Genomic DNA, 20,143 nt, shown 5'->3' with positions numbered 1-20,143 from the left:
CTGTGGAAGAGAGCATCAGTCTTGCCCAGGTCTGCAGGATGCCGGGCAAGGATGGCATCAGAGGTGCACAGGCTGTTGTTCCTGACTCAAGCAGGTACAGACGCCAAAGGCTCAGCAGAAGGGAAGCTGAGCCTGGCCCAGCTCCTCCACATGTACAATGGTTACACTCCAAGCCCTTGTCCTTCCAAGACAGCATTCCAGAAACAAACATTTTAATGCAGAAAAACATAGTAATTTACAGTGAATCACGGTGGGGGCCTACAAGCCCCCTAGGAATGAATAGTAAGGACCGGGAGAGGGAGACCGAGCTGGTAAAGGCCATGCCCCTTGCCTCCACTGCTTATTTCCGCATGAGAAGACCTCGGGTACGTTCAGAATAGAAGACAGAGACGAGCAGACCCTTGGAGGGGAGAGAGGCGGAGACTGCTGGTCGCTCTGGTGCCTGCCACCGGATCCAAGGCCATACCTACTCAGGGTCTGCCCTTCCCTCTCCTAAGGGGCCTGGCAGAAGCACAGCCCGAGTACAAGGGGAGCTGGGGAAGGGGTGACCGGATGGCATCTGGCTTGGAGAAGTTAGCAGCTCAGATGAAGCCGCAGAGCTGGCAGGCCTGGCCAAGGAGACAAGCAGAGTTAGCTTCCTGCTGGCTTGGAGCTCAACACCTCTCACCTGGGGCAGATGCCCCTCAGCTGGAGGCTGGGACACCAGAGGTAGAAAGGAGCCCTTCCCCTCCCCTACTAGGAAGGGTCAAGGACAAACAGGCAGCGTGAGCTCCACAGGCTTGGGCTGGCCACGGTGTGCTTTCTTCACAGGGTGACAGTCTGGGCCCAGCTGTCTGCAGGCACTTCCTCTCCAAGCCTGGCAGGGTGAAGGGGAACGCCCCCACCCCAACGCTGGGTTTCAGCCCCTCCAAACAGGAAAATGAAGTCTTCATTGGCATCCACAGTGAGGGGGGCAGGGCGCTTCACCACCTTCCCCAAGGGTGCCAACCTCAAGGCAAGAGGGTACCCTTGGGAGCAGGTCCGGCAGCAGGAGGCTGGTCACTTTGGCATCTCCAAGGCCAGCACTTGAGGCTTCACTCTGAAATACTGGTTGAATCGAATCACTGCGTACCTGCCAGGGACAGGCAAGGAAGCGCGTGAGCACGGAGCCTGGCAGCCTCCCGAGGACTCTGCCTCCCAGGCTCAAGCCCGCCTAGGTCTGGGCAAGTGAACTCTGTTTCTGAGACAGGGTTTCTCTGTGTAGCCCTGACTGTCTTGGAACTCACTCTGTAAACCAGGCTGGCCTCAAACTCACTGAGATCTGTCTGCCTCTGCCTTCCAAGGGCTGGGATTAAAGGTGTGCACTGCCACTGCCCGGCTAGAGGAAAGAAAACTCTTAAATTTTCACTATAGTCTCATTTCTTCACTGAGACAGGAGCAATCCTCCTGATCGTGTGCTTGGCGTTTTGTTTATTGTTTTGTAGTGTTGATCTGTGTGTTGTTTCACAGTGGACCTGTTAACCCTTGTCACTTTGTGGTCCCAGCCCAGTGACCACTCTGCTCTGTCCCTATGCACGTGACTATCATGTCTCAGAGTCCTAAGGCCTGCCTTTTTGTGACTGCCTTATTTCACTCAGCAAAATGTCCTCAAGGTTCATCTGCATAGCACATGACCAGATCCCCTTGTTTACAAAGCCAGAACGGTGTTGACGTTCTGTGTCATTCATTCGTCAGGTGACAGCACTTGGCTGCCTTGGGGGCCAATGTTCTAAACAGACTTGGGTGCGCAAACACTACAATGAGCCCGCTCTTCAGTCCTCTGGGACATGCACCCAGGAAGAGGATTGCTGGATCGTACAGGCGTTCTCTTTTTCAATGTCTAAAAAACATTCTTTCCCAGAATGGCTGGCCAGTTTGCATTCCCAACATATACAAGAGTTCCTGTTTCCCCACATCCTTGCAAATGCTCTTGATTTTCTGTCTTTGTTGGTTTTGTAACATACTCCGATGTGGGCGCCAGTATCTGGGCCAGCACAGTGCTATAGCTGAGGGTGGATGGGGACAGAATGGAGGAATTAATTCCCTGCCTGCAAGGACAAAGGGGCCTCATTTAATGGACTCCCAAGTTGTCATTTAATAAGAGTTTGGATATGATCCCTAAGCCTACGGAAGAGGTGGATGCGAGTGGTTCCAGGGGGCAGTGTGGGTAGATAGAATTCACCCGAGTAATTTGTGAAAGACCCTTGCCCTCTGTAGCTCCTTCTTAGTTTTTTTTTTTTTAACTTTATTTTATGTGCATTGGTGTGAAGTCCCTTGGAACTAGATCTTCAGACAGTTGTGAGCTGCCATGTGGGTGCTGGGAATTGAACCCGGATCCTCTGGAAGAGCAGTCAGTGCTCTTAGCCACTGAGCCATCTCTCCAGCCCCTCCTTTTTAGTTTACTATTACTATTACTGTGTGAGTGTAGGGTGTGTGCGCCACAGTGCATGTGGAGGTCAGAGGACAATTTTCAGGATCCAGTTCTCTCCTCCCACTTTTCCATAGGTGCTGGGGGTCGAACTCGGCTCACCAGGCTGGACCACAAATACCTTCACCCACCAAGTCATCTCACTGGCTTTCCAGCCTTGCGCACTGATTCTCTGGCCTGTCTTTATTTGTCCCAGGCTCTGGCTAGGATGGTACCAGCAGAGTGGGCCCTGGTGCTGGGTAGGACAGTATAGCAGGCTTAGTGGAGGATGGGAGCACTTTTGCTAGGTTTTGTGGGGCTCCCTTGGGAACTGGGGTTAGGTCAGCTGTGCAGTGGAAGGCTCTGGCATCTTATTTTGATTAGCTTGGTCACATACTAGTCAGGGCCGTGCCTTCTCTCTGCCCCACGCCCATCTTCCCCGAATGTCCCCCCATACTCACCTGAGGAAGTCAAAACTGATGGTGGAGTACTGGTTCTGTATGAGCGCCCAGAGTGCCCAGAAGAAATGGGAGGCCTGCAAACAGGCCAGAGAGGGTCAGCCCTACAAGGCCACACCTGTCACAGCCTTCAAGAGCGAGAGAGACACAGCCACCGTGGGTGTCTTGCAGAGCTACACACTGTCCATTGTGGGGAGATACAGAGGCCAGACCACGGGATAGTACTTGGGGACCCACTAGTAAAAGGCAAGAAGGGTCAGTTCTACCCAGATCCCCGCATCCAGGCAAGCAGAATGGGGCTCCATGGACTTTAAGGTTCTCCAGGTTGCCTCTTTGCACCCTAGGCTCAAAGAGCCAGAAAGCCATGATTCCCAGTCCCTTCCCCCAAACTACAATACTATAACCTTCCTAGGCATGGGGGTGCACCCTTAGGGCTTTTCCCACCCATCCCAGGCTTTTGTCACGCAGTTTCTGAGAAGGGTTCTCTCTACTTCCCTTTCCATGACTTAAAAGGGACGTAGGTGAGCCAGCAAGCACGGGGGTTGTTTTGTTAAAGGTTGAGCAAGAGATTTGTTCTTAAGGTGCAACAAGGAGGAAGAGGGCCAGGTTTGGGCCAGTGTGGACCAGAACAAGCAATCAATCACAGAAAAGAGAGATTTTCTAAGCTCTGTTACAAAGTGTGAAACTTGGAGCAGCTGGCTTGTGTCCCCATGTGTTAGTAGTCCTAGTGCCCTAGGCACAGGCCAGTGGACACCTGGCATGAGCCATTTTCCTTGGAGAAGTGGCATTCCCAAGTGAATGCCATAACGCAGTATGGGGGGGGGGCTGGGAGGCAAGGCTGGAAAGTTATGGGTGAGGTAACGGTGGAGGTTACAAGGGGGGGGTCTTAGTGCATCATGAAACACTAAGGCTAGCTAGCAGAGAGAACCACCCATCCAAACAGATTTGCTGAGTTAGGAAGCTGAGGTCTTTCTTGGAAATGTTCATCTAGAGAGGTGAGTGCCCAGGCTGGGTGGCATAGGTGTCAGGAACATTAAGGGGACATCTGATGTGATTGTTCTAAGACTCTTTCTCGGTGGGGTGCAGTCCAAAACTGGACTGGCTAGTCTTAACGTTTAACTTGACACAAGCTAGAGTCATTTTGGAAGATGGGATCTAAATTGAGAAAATAACCTCACCAGATTGCCCTGTAGACAAGTATGTAGGGCATTTTCGTGACTGCTTTGGGAGGGCCCTGTCCACTGTGGGCGGTGCTACTCCCTAGGCTGGTGGTCCTGGATGGCATGGGAAAGCAGGCTGAGCAGGCCATGGGGAACAGCCAGTAAGCAGCGCTCCTCCTAGCCGCTACAGTTTCTATGTCCAGGTTGCTGCCCTGGGTTCCTTGGATGGTGGACTTAAGCTGTAAGGCAAAATCAGCCCTTTCCTCCCCAAGATGCTTTTGGTCGTAATGTTTCATCACAGCACTAGAGACCATCACTAAGAACCACTGACCCTGGGCTCTGGGTGGGAGACTATGGCAGGTTCAAACACTCACCAGAGCAAATTTGTTGACTTGTGCATAAAGTCGCTCCACCTCTCTGGGGGTTGCAGCCGTCCCCTTTTGTGCCTCAAGATAATAGTTCAACCACTGTAGCTGGATCTCCCGAGCTGGATACCGGCAATAGTCAACCTCATTCACACCTACAAGGCAGGAGAAAGACAGAAGTTGCTGGAAAAGTTCCTCTCAGGTTTGAGCCCAGGAGTCTCCTACCTTGAGATGTGGGCTAGTCTGGGGAGGGGCCCTCTGAGGGCAGCTGGGTCAGTAGAGGGGTCTCCCCTACCCAGCTGCCTAGGGGTGAGGAAGGAGAGGCTGAGAGTGGTCAAGGGTCACTGCGAGTGGTGGGAATCCCAGGGCAGGGCCACCATATGCATGTCCCTCTATAAAGTGAAGCTTCAGGTCTCGGGCTTGGACCACTTGACCCCAGACCAACCTTCTCAGCTCAGCGCAATAATTCCCTCACCTTCCAGACAAGGAGTTGGATTTAATTACCAGTGTTAGATGTCGGTGCTTGCACTGGCATTTCCCAGGGAAGTGTCCCACCTCCACTGCTCCCATGACTGACACCCCCATTTGTACCCTTCCCCATCCTAGGTGTTTTCAGGTTGCTTTCCAGTTGCTCCAGGTATGTGTTTGGCACAGGGTAGACCAGGGACTAGAAAGAAGTAGTTTATTTAAGGTGGGAACAGAGCTGGGCCACCATCTCCAGGGTCTCGCCCTTGCAGGTGAGAAGGCCCAGGTCGCACAGTCTGTTACTGGCGGGGTTGGGCTGGACCTGTATCTTCCTACTGCCCAGAGTCTGCCTGCTGGCTCCTAACGGATCCAGCCCATGCCTTTGGAGAAGCTCTACTTGACCTTTGCTCTGTGCCCTGGACAAGGACTTAACACCTCTGCAAAGGCCTCCCAGCGGTGACCACTGCCAGGCCTGTGCCCTGCAGGCCAGGCCTCTGCTTCAGCTCCGCTGAGGCCCAAACCCTCCCCTCTGATCGCCCTAGAGAGTTGGGCCCTTGGCCGCAAGCAACTGCACGAACCTGGTCCTCTGAGGCTCTAAAAGAGATGTGATACATCAACCTGGGCTGGGCTGGGTTGGTTAGGGGGAGCCGTGGGGGCCAGCCATAGCACATTGGGAAGCCCACGTACCAGCCTGCAGACGGCCTCCCAGCTGTGCCCAACTCCAGTGAGGAGTTGTCTGCGTGGTCCTATGCCCTGCTGCCCTTCCATGGATGGGACTAGATTATTATGTCTTTAGGGTACAACTGCCAAATCTGAGGGAGTAGGAAGGGGGAGACTTTTTTTTTTTTTTGAGGCTGGGTCTCTATAGTCCTGGCTGTCCTAGAATCAATATATAGACAAGGCTGGCTTCAAGCTCACCAAGATCTGCCTGCCTCCCTCTGCCTCCTGAGCACTGGGACTGAAGGTGTGTACCAGCACACCCAGCCTTGCGTGTGTATCTTAACTCAAGGGTGTGATGGAGGTATTACACCGTCTCCATTTTACAGCTTTAAAGGGCAGCGACTGACCTGAATCCCACCACTAGTGACGACAAAACTAGGGTCGAAACTCAGGAAATCAAGTCGTGGGACTACTAACTAGCTCTGCCTAGACATTTGCTTCAGGACACCAGGCAAATGGCTCCTTACAGCTTATTTGGTCACATATCTGCATTCGAGGCCTGCAGGGACAATTGCACAAGTTGTACTGGGTATGAAGGATGAAGGAGTGTTAACCAAGCTGGTGAGGGCTGTCCTTGTCCTGAGGAAGGGATATTTTCTTCTTTTTCTCACTCCCTCTCCTTTGGTAGTAGATATTGAACTCAGGGCCTTGTACATGCTAGGCAAGAGGTCTACCACTGAGATAACATCCATAACTATCTTTAATTTTAAGATGGGGTCTTACTAAGTTGCCCAGATTGGCCCTGAACTGGGAACCTCCTGCCTCAGCCTCCCAAGTAGCTGATATCACGGGAATGCACTACTGAGTCCCGCTTGGAAGGGGGTCCTTCTTAAGTCACGTGTCAGGCCGAGTAGCTCCTGGGATGGGACCCAACAGTGAATGCATATTCCTCATTTGTACCAAACTGCCTGTCACGCAAGCTAGCAGAGGGCAGCTCTGGAGAGGCGTCCCTTTCTGTGAGCTACTTTAATCTTCAGAAGCAGGCTGTGCCCACCTTCCACCCATCAAGCCTAAGCCAAGAACCACTTGTGGTAGATGTGGTGCCCTATCACGAGGAGGGGGCTGAGCATAACTCCCCCTACCTGCGAACTCGTTGAAATGGTTGCCAATGTCAAAAGCCTGGTAGTTGTACCCTGCGTACTCATAGTCGATGAACCTCACATGGCCTGCAAGGGAAAGGAGAAGCAATGAGAGCTTTTGTCCCCACAACACACCCTCTGGTCCTCCCTGATCTCTGCTGCAGCCTTCTAGGCCGCTGCCCTCTGTCTACCTGCCTTCCCCATTGCTCCAGGCCTCCAGCTCAGCTGGGTCCTCAGGTTCCCGTCTAAAGGCATCTGTCCACAGCATAACTAGGGACCAGAAGCAAAGCAAATACTTCCTACCTACCATGTCCATGGTCCCGCAGTCATGGAGTCAACTCACTATAGACTGCAGATCTTTAAAATTTGATCTGAGGGATGGAGATATGGCCCAGCGGTTAAGAAGTACAGGCTACTCTTGCAAACAACCTGAGGTTCAATTCCCAGAACTCACATGGTGGCTCCTAACCAATTATAACCACAGGTCCAGGGGATTCAACAACACCCCCTTCTGGCTTCTTTGGGCACTACGTGCATATGCCACATGGACATAGATGCAGGCAAAATAATCATACACATAAAATACTAGTTAAAAAATTTATATGTATTAAACATGTACAGCATTTTCCCCTTTGTCCTTCCCAAGACAACATGGCTTAACACCTATTTAGCTCATATTTCCACTGTACTGGATATTTTAAGTAGCCAGAAGGTACCAGAAGATGCTATATGGATGTCCTATGCAAATACACTCTTGCTTATTTTCACCTGTTTTCAGGGTGCTGGGGACAGGGTTCGGGGTTCCACACATGGCAACTCTGCCTGCAAAGCTCCACCCACTCTGCTGTTTTATAGGAGACTTGGCATTCTCAGATGTCCCACAACCAATCTTCCATGTGTAATGGGGGACCCCTGTATGCCCAGGGAAACTATATCCTCAGCAACAGTAAAGAGCAGATAATCTCCCCCTGCCCTCTCGAGGCTTAGGGAAGCCATGATGTCTTCAAAGGCCCACAAATCATCAGGGTGCGAGACTTGGGTGTTCTCATGTTGAAGAGCTTCTCAGTTAGGATCTCGAGTTCCTTCTTATAATGCGTCTTTCTAAGTGGTACTTTCCTGTTCCATTTCCCTCTTCTTTCTCACAAATTAAGATCACCGTTAGGCACACCCGTGTCCTCCGTAAAAAAGGAAAGTCAAAACTCAGGTCTCCTAGTCCTTGTCCTCGGACCCCTGAAGCCAGCAGACCAGCCGGCTGGCCCAACTCTGAGGGGATTGAGGGGCTGTACCTTTGGTGCTGTCATAGATGATATTCTTGCAGAGCAGATCATTGTGACAGAAGACCACAGGGGACTCCAGTTGGGACAGGTGCTCCTTCAGCCAGGACAACTCCTGTTCCAGCACCTCCACCTTAGGGACATCTGCAGAAAGGCTAGGCATTGGCAAGAAAAAAAAAGTTGCAGGTCGGGAGAGGGTTGACTCAGACAGGCAAGCCCTAAACTCCAATCCAGTCATTATTTTACTGTAGAGACTAGAGACCTCAGACAAAAAGACAAAAGGCCAGTCCTGAGAGCCCCACTTGTCACACGTAAGTGTATCCTGTCCTTCTGGTTCCCATGAGAAGCAGGAAATAACCTGGTCAAAAAAGAAGCTGGCAAAACATAAAAGCCACTAACTAAGCCTGGCAGCAGTGGTGCATGCCTTTAATCCCAACACTCAGGTGGATCTTGGTGAGTTTGAGGCCAGCCTGGTCTACAGAGCTAGTTCCAGGACAGGCAGGGAGACACAGAGAAACTGTCTTGAAAAACAACAAACAAGCCAGGCAGTAGTGGTGGCGCACACCTTTAATCCCAGCACTCAGGAGGCAGAGGCAGGCGGATCTCTGTGAATTGGAGGCCAGCCTGGTCTACAAGAGCTAGTTCCAGGACAGGCTCCAAAGCTACAGAGAAACCCTGTCTCGAAAACAAACAAACAAACAACAACAACAAAAACCCAAAAAGAAAAACAACAAACAAACAAAAAGTCACTAACTAAATGGCATCCGGGCTACTTTGTGAATGGACAGGGTGAGGAAGGGGGGGACCCAGGAGAAGACAGGAGAGGTGACAAGTGTCACAGGAAAAGAGAATGGGGCCCATGGAACTAATGTGAGAGGCAGGACAGACTGCACCAGGAACTCCCGAAGAAAGGCTGTGCTCCTCTAAGATGAGACTCCCCTGTAACAGAAGCCCAGGAGGGACTGGAAAAACAGAGCTTTCTCAACACAGCAGAGGGGTGCCCTGTTGTGGCCCCTCATCCCCGTAGACTATGGTCTAGTCAGTCACTTCACAGGGATGTAACGAGGCAAGCTATACACCATGCAATGTCAGAGAAACAAAAGCACCCGCAACACACCCCGTGGGAGAGACCTGTTTTGCCATTCCCAGCAACTAATTCCTGTCACCTGGAGTTATGAGTGCTTCCGGTCCCTGGCATCTGCTAGACTAGCTTGAAGGCGGAGCCAAAAAGCACAAGGCTACTTCCACCTACTCCCGAGTCACACTGAAGTAGTGTTGTCTGCCCAGCGTGCCGGGTCGGGGAATGGTCAATCAATGCAGAAGTTGGGCAAGGACATGCTGAACTCAGGTGCTCTGAACTTTGACCTTCAGGTACACACGTCTGTGTACAGTGAAAAAGCCAAACAGCACAGTTTTTCAAAATTCAAAACTACCCCTGGGAGGGGGGTGCTAGGCCTGGTCTCCACTCCTGTTTCTCTGCCTAGGACAGCAAAGGTTCATAGGGGAAGATGAAAACAAGATGGGTCCTGGCTCAGCTCCCCACACTGGACAGAACTGTCTGACATGTCCTTATGTCCCCTGTAGAAAAGGAATCCCAAGGGGCTGGAGAGATGGCTCAGTGGTTAAGAGCACTGACTGTTCTTCCAGAGGTCCTGAGTTCAATTCCTAGCAACCACATGGTGGCTCACAGCCATCTATAATGAGATCTGGTGCCCTCTTCTGGCCTGCAGGCACACATGGAAGGAATGTTGTATACATAATAAATAAATAAATCTTAAAAAAAGAATAATAAGGAAAAGGAATGCCAAGGCTAGAGGGTCTTAGGTCTTCCATCCTACAGGACTGGGAAATGGAGGGTCCAAAAGGGCAAAAAGCCTCATCCCAGATGCCTCATAGCACAGGCACACCTAGACCCAACACCTCACCCAGCTGGCTTCCCAGCCCACCTACCGTGTGTCATCACAGGGCTGTGGACCCTTGATCTGTTCCCTCCGTCTCTAAGACAGCTTCCCTGAGCCAGGCAGCCCATGGACAGATCGGAGGGCAAGCTCCATCCCCAGCCATGCATGTGGTCCTGAAGCTACTCTAGGGCTCCTATCTTACTCCAAGACTATCTCAAGATAAAGTCGAGGAGGATTCCTTTGGTCTTCCCAGTTCTCGGTCTGAAAATCCTGTCACAGCCGGATGCCCACTCCCAGTTCCTGGCCTCAGTCTGACCCTACCCTGCCATGCCAAGGCCACTCTGATACTCACTATGAGGACAATCCGGGCCCATCTCCAGGGCCCCCTTCAACTGTGGTGTCCCTCCCTGAACATGTGGCCCTCTGCCAGCTTTGTAGCCTTCCATCCTGACAGCACCAAACCCCTCCACCTCTGCAGGGTTGGAAACATTCACACTGCAGAAACAGTGGAGGGGATGAGGGCTGGGGTCTCTGGAAAGCCAGGGGCTCCTGCTGAGGGAGGAACTGCTGCTTGGTCGTCTCCTTTCAGTTCCCACTGGAGCAGCAAAAGAAAGTTCTTTCTCCTTTAAGGGACCAACTCTCGACTTCTCCAGACTCTTGACTTTCTACCTTTGCCCCCTCATTAGACCACCCATCAGTATCCCTTCATGATGTCCCTAAGGTAGTTACCAGCCCATATTGCCCCACCCAGGGCCACCAAGTCACTTTCTGCAGTCTCTGACATAGCCTATTCTCCATTCCTACCTACCCACCAAACTGCCCCAAACTGTTCTGTGCTTCAGGGAGGTCACCTAAATGCAGTCCTGGTCTATAGGAACACTCCCTCACCCAGACTGGCAAAGTTCATTCAGCAAGCACTCTATGGGGATCCCGGTTCTTCTAGCCCAGGTCTCCCAGTCCTAGGACCTGCCCCAGCTTATCTCCTTACCTCTAGTGTGCAGCCAGCCCCCTCACCAAAGCTGCCCTTAAGCCCGGCAGGCCCCTTCCTTTTTTTTTTTTTTGTTTGGTTTTTCGAGACAGGGTTTCTCTGCGGCTTTGGAGCCTGTCCTGGAACTAGCTCTGTAGACCAGGCTGGTCTCGAACTCACAGAGATCCACCTGCCTCTGCCTCCCAAGTGCTGGGATTAAAGGCGTGCGCCACCATCGCCCAGCCCCCTTCCTAAACTGTAGTTCTGGCTCAGAGACCTTGAGAATAGCAGGCATGGGGGCGGGCACATACTTGGAGTCCTAACACTGGGGAGACCGGGAAGTAAGACCATAAGTTCAAGACAGATTAGCTTGAGTTACGTGAGTTTTAGGTCAGTGTGGGCTACATAGTAACACCCTGTCTCAGACAAACAAACATACAAAACCCAAACACACCTTCATGAGTTCCTGCTGCTTTTCACTTTCATCCTGGCTCCTTAAGCCTGGAACCTAAGCCCTCTTCCCTCTAGCTACCATTCCCCCCTGCTATGGCCTCCTGAACTCACTGGCCACATGACCCCCTCAGGCTGTCTCCTGAGCTGGAGCAGCCCCTCTCGTCTTGCCCTGCCACCTCTGCCATGATGATTTTTGCTGCCCCTTCCTACCGCTGCTTATGCATTACACACCCTGCCTTCTTTTGTGCCAAGTACAGGCGTGCTCTGTTTGCCAGGCTCTGAAACTCCTCACAGGCAGGACCCGTGCCACATTCACCGTGGCTTTTCTACCGTTGTAATCCCAGTCAGTGTTTGTGAAATGAAGGATCGAATAAGTCAGGACTGTGAGGGAATGGCTGGAGTCCAAGATGCTCCAGCTTGTCTCCATGACTGCTCGGCACTGTCCTGCTGTGGGCCATGCAAGGCAATTCTAAAGGATGAGGGAATGAGCCCTTAGAGAGGCTCAAAGAAGCCTGGATTTCCCTGAGGCCAAAGGCATGACCACAACAAAGGAGGCTGGCCAGTGCTTCACCAAGGGCCTCTCCCTCCTGGACAAGATCATTCTCCACAGCTGCACAGGGACAGCCAAGGACGCTGTGGTGTCCGTTCACGTATGAGCAGCAGACCTGCACCTGGAGACAGCTAGTCCCATCTCGACCTGTCCAGCAGCGGTGCTGGCTAGTAGTCTTCAGGGGTATGGGAGCCCTTGTCCCAGGATCTGAACATGGCCAGACAGAGGGCAGCTAGGGCCATTCTGGGCACTCATAGCACAGTTACTGGGTGTGAAAGTTTAGATAAGGTCGTGGGTGTGTGCAAGAGATGGATGATGGGGTTGGAGTTAATGACTGCCATAGAAGAGGAGGGAATGAGAGTCGTTTCTTGTGGACCTCCCTCTCGCCCGCTCTACAGTGACACCGGCAGAAATTGTGTTCAGATTAACTGTCTATTTCAAAAACTGCAAGAGGAGAAGACTTTGAATGCCCAGCACAAAGAAATGATAGGCATCGGAAGTGAAGAAACGAGTTCCCCGATTTCATCACCGCGTATTGTATGTATGTCTACCAAAGACATTCAAATACACTCTTTTTGGCCTTTTTTTTTTTACTTTTGGTTTTTGTTTCTTTGTTTGTTTTTGGTTTTTCAAGACAGGGTTTCTCTGTGTAGCTTTGGAGCCTGTCCTGGAACTCACTCTGTAGACCAAGCTGGCTTCAAACTTACTGAGATCTGCCTGCCTCTGCCTCCTGAGTGCTGGAATTAGAGGTGTGTGCCACCACTGCCCAGCTTCAAATACATTTTAAAAGGCAATGCTTGCTGGGTATGATAACACACACCTTTAATCCTGGCTCTGGAAAGACAGAGGCAGATTGATCTCTGTGAGTTCAAAGCCAGCTTGAGCTACACAGTGAGTTCCAGACCAGCAGTGTGTGTGTGTGTGGGGGGGGGGGGGGTTTACACTGTTTCAAAAAAAAAAAGTTGTGGATGTATGGGAGGTCAGGGGTCATGTTGTTGAGTCTTTTCCATGCTTTAGTCTCCTAGGTGTGTCAGGAGTTGGATACCTGCAGGCTGGCGAGCAAAGGGGGAGTTTGGGGGACCCTTCTTTGCTTGAAAGTAGAATGAGGCCAGGAAGGAGACCTCTGTCCCTGGAAAGAGCACTCGATGGAGCAGTGGGTGTGAGAAGAAACAAAACAGGGAACATGGTTTCCAAAGGCGCACAGGCTTAAGAGGAGTCTAGGCGATCTGCAGAAAATGGTGGCTCCCAAGGGCTGGCTGTCTACTCTATGACCCTTGAGCTTGGCACCTTAGGTTCTCAGAGGCTCCGCCCTCCCATGGTTCCAAAGGAAGACAGTTCATGCAGAGTTAAGTCCTAGGAGGAGAAACTAAAGCCTCAAACTGACAGCTTGACAGGGGAGCAGAGCAGCCTTAGTTGTCCCTGATCCTGCTTCCTGACACAGTCAGAAAACTCAAACAGAAATAAATGCTAGTGTGTAAAATTACTGATCTGCATTGCTAAGACGCAGTCAGTGGCCTCCCTCTGCCTGGACTGCGGCTCAGGATGGAAGGTGCCCAGGAGAAACTCTTCTAAGAGTTGCCTGAGAGATGGCTCAGCGGTTAAGAGCACTGGCCTCTCTTCCAGAGGTCCTGAGTTCAATTCCCAGCACCCACATGGCAGCTCACAACCGTCTGTAACCCCAGTTCCAGGGTATCCAACCCTCACACCAGTGAACATAAAATAATAATAATAATAATAAAAATTTTTTAAAAAAGGTTGCCTGGAGGCAAGAGTAGGGGGCGGGGCAGAGACATTGGCAGCCCGGAGCCCTCCCAGATCTCTGTACCTGGGAGTGATCTCATCCTTGACCAGCGTGAAATAACGGTGCATCTTATGCCAGAGGGTGGGCATAGGCAGGCTGCCATTGGCATGGATGGTGTGAATCTTTGCCATTTCTAGGGCGATTAACCTACAACAGAAATGTGAGGAACAGTGAGTGTCAGGACGGGGCTTGTCCTCATGCCCAGCCCCTCCTGACCAGAAAGGGTTTGGAAGGTTCTTCTGGATACTAGCCAGCGGGCCACGTGTGGCATCTCTCCAAACAAGGTCTCGGCAGAAGGCAGAAAAATGCAATGAGACCTTTAACCATCGCCCCTTTTCTAGTCCCAGAGCCGGGTCAGAGAAAAGCAGACGACCGTCCCCGCTCCCACCCCAGGCTAGTGGCTTGACCTGCCCCAGTCTTCCCATAGCTGCCCCTAAGAATGCTGAGGTAACCAGGCATAAGGGTAGTACCCAACCCTCAGACTTCGCCCCATCCTCTGGAGAGGCAGCAGCAGGTCCCTTTCCATGAAGAGAATAGTGGGTGTTGTTGACAGGCAAGGAGGAAATGTTAGCTTTTTATTAGTCTGGCCAAGGTGAGGAGGCTGGCCCAGGGCAGCCCCTTCTGACACTACAGGGTGAGTGGATACCAAGGACGCAAAACAAGCCAGCCTTCTATCTTCAAGTTCTCCTGCAGACATTATCCAAGGTCCTGGGGGAGGAGTGGGTAGCAGGGAGGTCTGCTGGGAGTGAGAAGGGGTGCATAGAGCACTAGCTACCAGAGAGGGAAGGACCCTGATAAGAGCCCAGCACCAAGGCCAGTGCCAAGGTCAGCAGAGAGGCTGGGGTCCCAGCTGGGCTGCGGCAGCCCTCCCTGCTCCCGTTCAACCCTAACTGCCTGCCAAGCCTTCGGTGTCCAAGCTTCTGCCTGTCGCTAGAATAATAATCACTAGGAAGGACAACAAAGGCCCTGGTTGTTTGAAACCTTGTTACAGAGCTGTTTAGCTGTCCTCCTCTTGCCGGGACTGGGAAGGGACCAGCCATACACCATCAGGATAATGGCAATTTCAGGTTCCTCCTCAAGCCTGCCACATTTCCTCAAGGGTGGAGGGCCATCAGCAGTTAGAAGGTACATGGAGGTCAGAGGTCCTGGGGTAGGTGAGAGCCCACCAAGGGTCTTGGAAGACCAAAGACACAGACCTAAGGCCCAGCCCTAGTCTTCCTTCCCTAGGGAGACTCTGAACAGAGCCGTTCCTTGAATGTCAGAAGGGCTGTAGTGTGAATAGCAATTGAAGTAACTTCAACACTCAGCATTTTCCTGCAGCAGAGCCTCAGCAGACCAGGCAGGGGTGGGCTCAAGAGATATGGGATGTGGGGTGGGGGTGGGGTGCTTTCCTGCAGGCCCCCTGTCACTGTGACAGGATGGGGAAAGCTCCATCCTGGGAAAATCACCAAGCAAAGGCCTTCCTCCTATACCCACCCCAATTTCTGGCTTTCCCCCAAACACCAATTTCTTATTTTGGCACCTAAATCCCCCTTCAATCTTCCTGACAGTGGTAATTGTTTCCAGAAAGAGGGTGAGTGACGGCATGAGGTTCACAGAGGCAGAGAGAGACTAGGAGTGGTGGGGACCTGCCTGTATTTGAGCTTATTTGCACAAGACTAAAGGAGGAGCCATGAGAAAGGCAGGGCAGGGCCCCTTGTACCCCACTTTGACCTCACCTCTCCAGGTTGGGTATACTCAGCTTGACTGCCAATGACCCCTAACATAGGTGGACACACCCTTCACACACATACACATGCATGCTCTCTCTCTCTCTCTCTCTCTCTCTCTCTCTCACACACACACACACACACACACACACACACACACACACCCCAAGGCCAGCTATAGCACAACTCAAATACAATGTCCTGAGGCCCCAGCAGTCTCAGAGGCAGCACTGAAGAGTATGGAGGGCCGCCATGTACGCAGAAAGCTAAGTGTGCTTGGGTTGACTTGAGGGGGGGCACAGCTGAGGAGGCATTGAAGAGCTAAGTCTACCCCTAGGTGGGCATTACTGCCTTCAGCATGCAAGAAAAACCTCCTTCCTCTTGGGTTGGACACAGCAGATGCCAAGCAAAGCACCTGGGCAGACCCTGCACTGTTGCCCCCAGCATCAGGAGTAAAGGTCAACTTGCCCATGCCTTACTATGATAGCCTGGTGGCCTTCATCTGCGTGGGTCATGACATTGGGGAGGAAAGGATACTGACTGACCACACTTCCTGGCCCAGCTAGCACAGAGAGGGTGGTGTACTGGGGGCTGTTTGGTTCTTCCTCTTTGGGGCCCTACAGTAGTAGTCACAGGGCTTGAAGGTTAAATGCAGTTCCTAGGCCCCACATATCCAGGTATTCACTGGGGACAGGGCCCAGTTCTTGTGGGCCTTCTGCATGGAGGTCTCAGTTGTACTCCAGACATGGGTCTTCACTGTCAGGGAACCCAAAGGGCCCTCAGCTTAGGGGGCGGGGAGAGGCTAAAGTCAAGTTCACCCTGGATTGGGCTGTTTGTCTTCACACCTTCCACTTTCTGCAAGCAATGGGAGGGAAGCTGCTCAAGGTGGCACACACCTTTGATCCCAATACTTGGGAGGAAGAGGTAGGTAGACCTCTTTGAGTTGAAGCCAGCCTGGTCTACATGTCACATCCCATGCTAGCCAGCGCTACATCGAGAGACCCTGTCTCCAAAAGTAAATAAATAAATAAGAAAAAAAAAGACAGAAAGATGGGAGGGGGGACATCCTGTGTGCCTTCAGAATTTGGCTCAGATTTATCTCCAGGGCTTCTGGATGTTTCCATATCTAACACAGGGTGGATGGAGGTTTGAGATATGGGGACAACTAAAACAACAAAAATCTGATGTCTGTTACATTTTTGGGACCCCCTTTGTTCCCCTGGAACGCATCCTTCTAGTGGACACCACTGTGAGGCTATGGAATGTTGGTTGCAGTCTCCAAGAAGAGCATATCAACAAATATTTTCAAAGCAATGTGGAAACACGCCTTAGGACTCTTACAACTCTTCTCCACGAACCCCACTGCACACGGAAGAAGCCATAGCCTCAGGGAAAATGGCGCATAGTGCCTTGTACCCTACTCACCTGAAGAGCTGGGGTTCTCTGATGTGTTCCGGTCCCAGGGCCACACCCTGCATGTACTCATAGCACAGCCCATTCTGAAAGGTGCAGTAGAGTTTGGGGGCGCAGCCGTGTGCTCGCAGCAGCTGGAAGTTCCTGATCTCATTCTCCCGGTCCACCAGCAACTCTGTCCGCTCCCCATACACCCGGACCAGGACACAGTCCCGCATGTCCTCCTCCACATAGCAGGCCACTAGCTTGTTGGTGATGCCATCTTTGAAGCGCTAGCATGGGGAGAGGGGAGCTATGGGTGGAAGGATGGGGTACAATCCTCGGCTCTCTTCCCAGAGCTTCAATCAGAGCAGAGTGTGCGCATTTGACAACTGAACACAATCCCACACCAGCCAGCACTATCCTCTGCCTGGGAGTGAGACACAAGGCGGGAGGGAGGTGGCAGCCCCAGTGAGCCCAGGCACACTCACTCAGCCTAGATCTGCCTCCAGGGCACGGGATTTGGTAGAGTGGGCATGTTCACACTAGGTAGTGGGTAGAGCTTCTCCCCACTTTCTCCATCCTGACCTGAAGGACTCCACCACAGGTGAGAGTGGCCAAGGAGAGCTGGAAATCGCCCAGCCATCCTGACCAGCTGCCTCTTACCAAGGCAGGCAAGGGCTCTCAGCTTTATCTCTTGCTCCATCCAGTGGCAGAGGGATAAGGAGGGTACTGAGGTTGGCACTCCTCCCAGGGTTCTGGTGGCCAGAGGTCATTGAATCTCTGAATTCCACACCAAAAGAAACAGGAGACAACAGAGCGGGAACAGTCTCTGGGCATGGCGATAGGAAGACGGAATCATGAGCTAAAGTTTTATGGGCACCACGTGACTGTTGGATGGGATTTTAGAGGCCACCTGAACCCACTCTGGGTCAGGAAACAGGCCTAGTGAGAGTACGGATTAGTATTGCTATCGAGTGCTGGATTTAATCTCAGGTCTGCCTTGCTCCTGACTAGGTCTTCTGAAAAAAACAAAAACAAAACGCTACCACACTCAGCCTAGATTCTCCTCAGAGCTGTGCCTTCCCCACTAGGAAGGTCTGTGATATGGAACCCTACCCCTCTGCGCCTTCCTGCGCAGGCTTCCCAGGCTCTGGGCGGCTGAATAGATGTAAAGATCATTTTTAAGAGAATGCTGGACTGTTAGGGAGTGAGCTAGGGACCAAGTTGGGCAGCTTTGCCCACAGGTGTGTATGGGAGAATGAATCCAGCTGAGGTGGGAAGACAATCTGTGGGGGTGGGGGGTGGGGAGTGTTACTCAGAGCTAGCCTGAGGCCATGGTGAAGGTGTTTGCTGGAATTCCACAGGGCTGGTTCCTGGGGTTCAGACCCCTTAGGGCTTGGCTCTCATGATAGGGTGAAGCAGCCCCTCAGGGTGTAGGGGGAGATTTCCTTAAAAGTTCGTGCCTCCTCGGGTTTCAAAGTGGTTGAGTTCGCACTTCTGGGCAACTAGGGGGGGGACAAGCTCTCATCTACAGGGGGTGGGGCCACACGCACAGCATGCTGACAGTGGGCAGGTCGACCTCAGGCTGAGTGCTTTGGGAACCCCTGGAACAGGCGAGTGCGGAGGGTCCAGGAGAGAGTGAACCCAGCTTTGCATAGGGATCAAAAGAGATGGAGAGCTAAACACATATACAAGCCACAGTCCAAAACCTTTCCTGCGCAACAGCGGCGCAACCCTGGGACCAGCATTCGGAAAGATGCACTGACGGGAGTCCACGCAGCCCCGCTGCAGCCCAGGCAGGGCCCCATCCCCGGTCTCGCGCCCGCTCGACTACCTTGGTCCTAACTTGCTCGGGCTTCCAGTGCGGCCGCAGCTCCCGGATGAGGCGCAAGGCACCGGGGAGGATGTCATCCTGATCCACCACGACGCTGAAGCACGGGACGGCTGCCCTCGAGGGCCCTGGTGGCTCCCAGTAGCCGGCGCTGGCCGCCGCCTTCTCCTCCATGCCCCATGAGCACTGCGGGCAAGGCGCCTGCCTCCGCAGGTAAAAGGGCGAGCACGGCACTGGAGCTGAAGGGGGCACAGCCATTCCCAGCAGCCCCACCCCCTCGGAGACGCCGCGCCCGCGTTAGCCCCTACGGGGGGGCCCTAAGAGGGAGTGGGAGTGGTCGAGGAGGGGCCAGGAAAAGTCCATGACTCAGGACCGAGCCGCCCGCTCCGTTCGCCGGGGCCCAGACCCGCAACACAGCTGGCTGGGGATCGCCAGGGTCTGCCGCGACGGTGACATCACGGGCCACAGCAACGCCCCCTGCCCGCCCCGCCCCCTCCTCCGGGCGAGTGCAGCCTGCCGTCTCCAGCAGCCCGGGCAGTAGCTACCTGGAGCTCTGGGTGGGAATGATGCCCCGCCTCAATGACGCAAAAGGTGGGACCTCCTAACGCCCCGCCCCAAGTCCCTGTTCAGGCAGCCTAGTGCGGGATGACCGGTTTCCCGTTGGGGCCCACATCCCTTCTCCAGCTCTTTCCCGGTAGCCAAGGGTAGGGCTCGTCTTTGTCCCCACCTTATCCTGGAATATGGAGATTGACTGCTCCCAAAGAGTGGGCTTTGGCTTGCCCTCAAATCACTGGACCCCTGGGAAAAGGTTGGACTGCACCTCTAAGGCCTCCAGGCATCGCTCACCACCACACACATATTCTCTGGAAAGCCACTTGGTGCTGGGGTGTGACTGTCCCGTAGGCAGAATGAACTCTTAACTGAACATTCTCCGGTATCTTATGAGTACACAGGCACTCACTAAATAATCCTTAAATCTTCTTCCCTGTCCTGAGAGGCTGACTGGGCACACATAGTAGGCACACATAGTAGGTACACATAGTAGGTACACAGGCGCCTGTAGCCCAGTGCTTTGTTGAACAAAGAGGTGATCAAAGGCCTTGAGCAACCCGTGGACCTAAGTGCACGTGGAGTAGCTAATGGCCCAGATCCTGGCGGACTTGCTGTGGAGAGGAGACTCGTAGATGCAGTGCCAGCCTTTGGAAAGCCCCTCTCTTAGCCAGATGTTCCCCGGGTCACCTCCAGAGCAACCTGTATTAGCTGCTAGCCCCCCTGCTGTAGCGCAAGCTGGACTTGCCTTTCGTTGCTTACCATCTCATACTGCTGCACTTGAAAAATGCCCCCAAAATGAACGTTTCTGTGTCCCTAAGTTGTCCTTTTGACCTATTCAGGAACCTCTCAACCACAAGGCCCTTTGATTCTTACTGCCCAGAACCCAGGTCTTCTGGTACAATTTCTATGTGATGCCTCTTATGGTGGGCACTAGCCCCACGTGGGGCTAGTCAGCACTTGAAATGTGACTGCAGTGGCATTTTGTGTAACTTTAATCTTAATAAGGATGTAAATAGCCATTTGTAGCCACTATACTGG

At 52.7% G+C, this 20,143-nt stretch overlaps 1 protein-coding gene across 3 annotated transcripts; it reads right to left on the bottom strand.

Annotated features, from left to right (window-relative positions):
* Positions 1-195: 195 nt before the first annotated feature.
* On the bottom strand, positions 196-19,112 carry Etnk2 (ethanolamine kinase 2). 3 transcript variants are annotated; one of them, XM_075987971.1, is made up of 8 exons: positions 18,557-19,112; positions 16,753-17,012; positions 13,643-13,765; positions 7,959-8,101; positions 6,676-6,759; positions 4,418-4,563; positions 2,887-2,960; positions 196-1,111 (listed from the first exon to the last, which is right to left on the bottom strand). In XM_075987971.1, the coding sequence occupies exons 1-8, from the start codon at positions 18,809-18,811 to the stop codon at positions 1,039-1,041; spliced, it is 1,158 nt and encodes a 385-aa protein (XP_075844086.1). In that variant the 5' UTR covers positions 18,812-19,112; the 3' UTR covers positions 196-1,038. The 3 variants fall into 3 exon arrangements, with proteins under 3 accessions (XP_075844086.1, XP_075844087.1, XP_075844089.1); XM_075987972.1 differs by lacking the exon at positions 13,643-13,765 and having other exon boundaries at positions 904-1,111; positions 18,557-18,921; XM_075987974.1 differs by lacking the exon at positions 16,753-17,012 and having other exon boundaries at positions 904-1,111; positions 18,557-18,781.
* Positions 19,113-20,143: the final 1,031 nt, after the last annotated feature.

The sequence above is a fragment of the Microtus pennsylvanicus genome, chromosome 10, assembly GCF_037038515.1.
Source record: "Microtus pennsylvanicus isolate mMicPen1 chromosome 10, mMicPen1.hap1, whole genome shotgun sequence".
Taxonomy (NCBI): domain Eukaryota; kingdom Metazoa; phylum Chordata; class Mammalia; order Rodentia; family Cricetidae; genus Microtus; species Microtus pennsylvanicus.
This window is presented reverse-complemented; position numbering and strand designations above follow the sequence as displayed.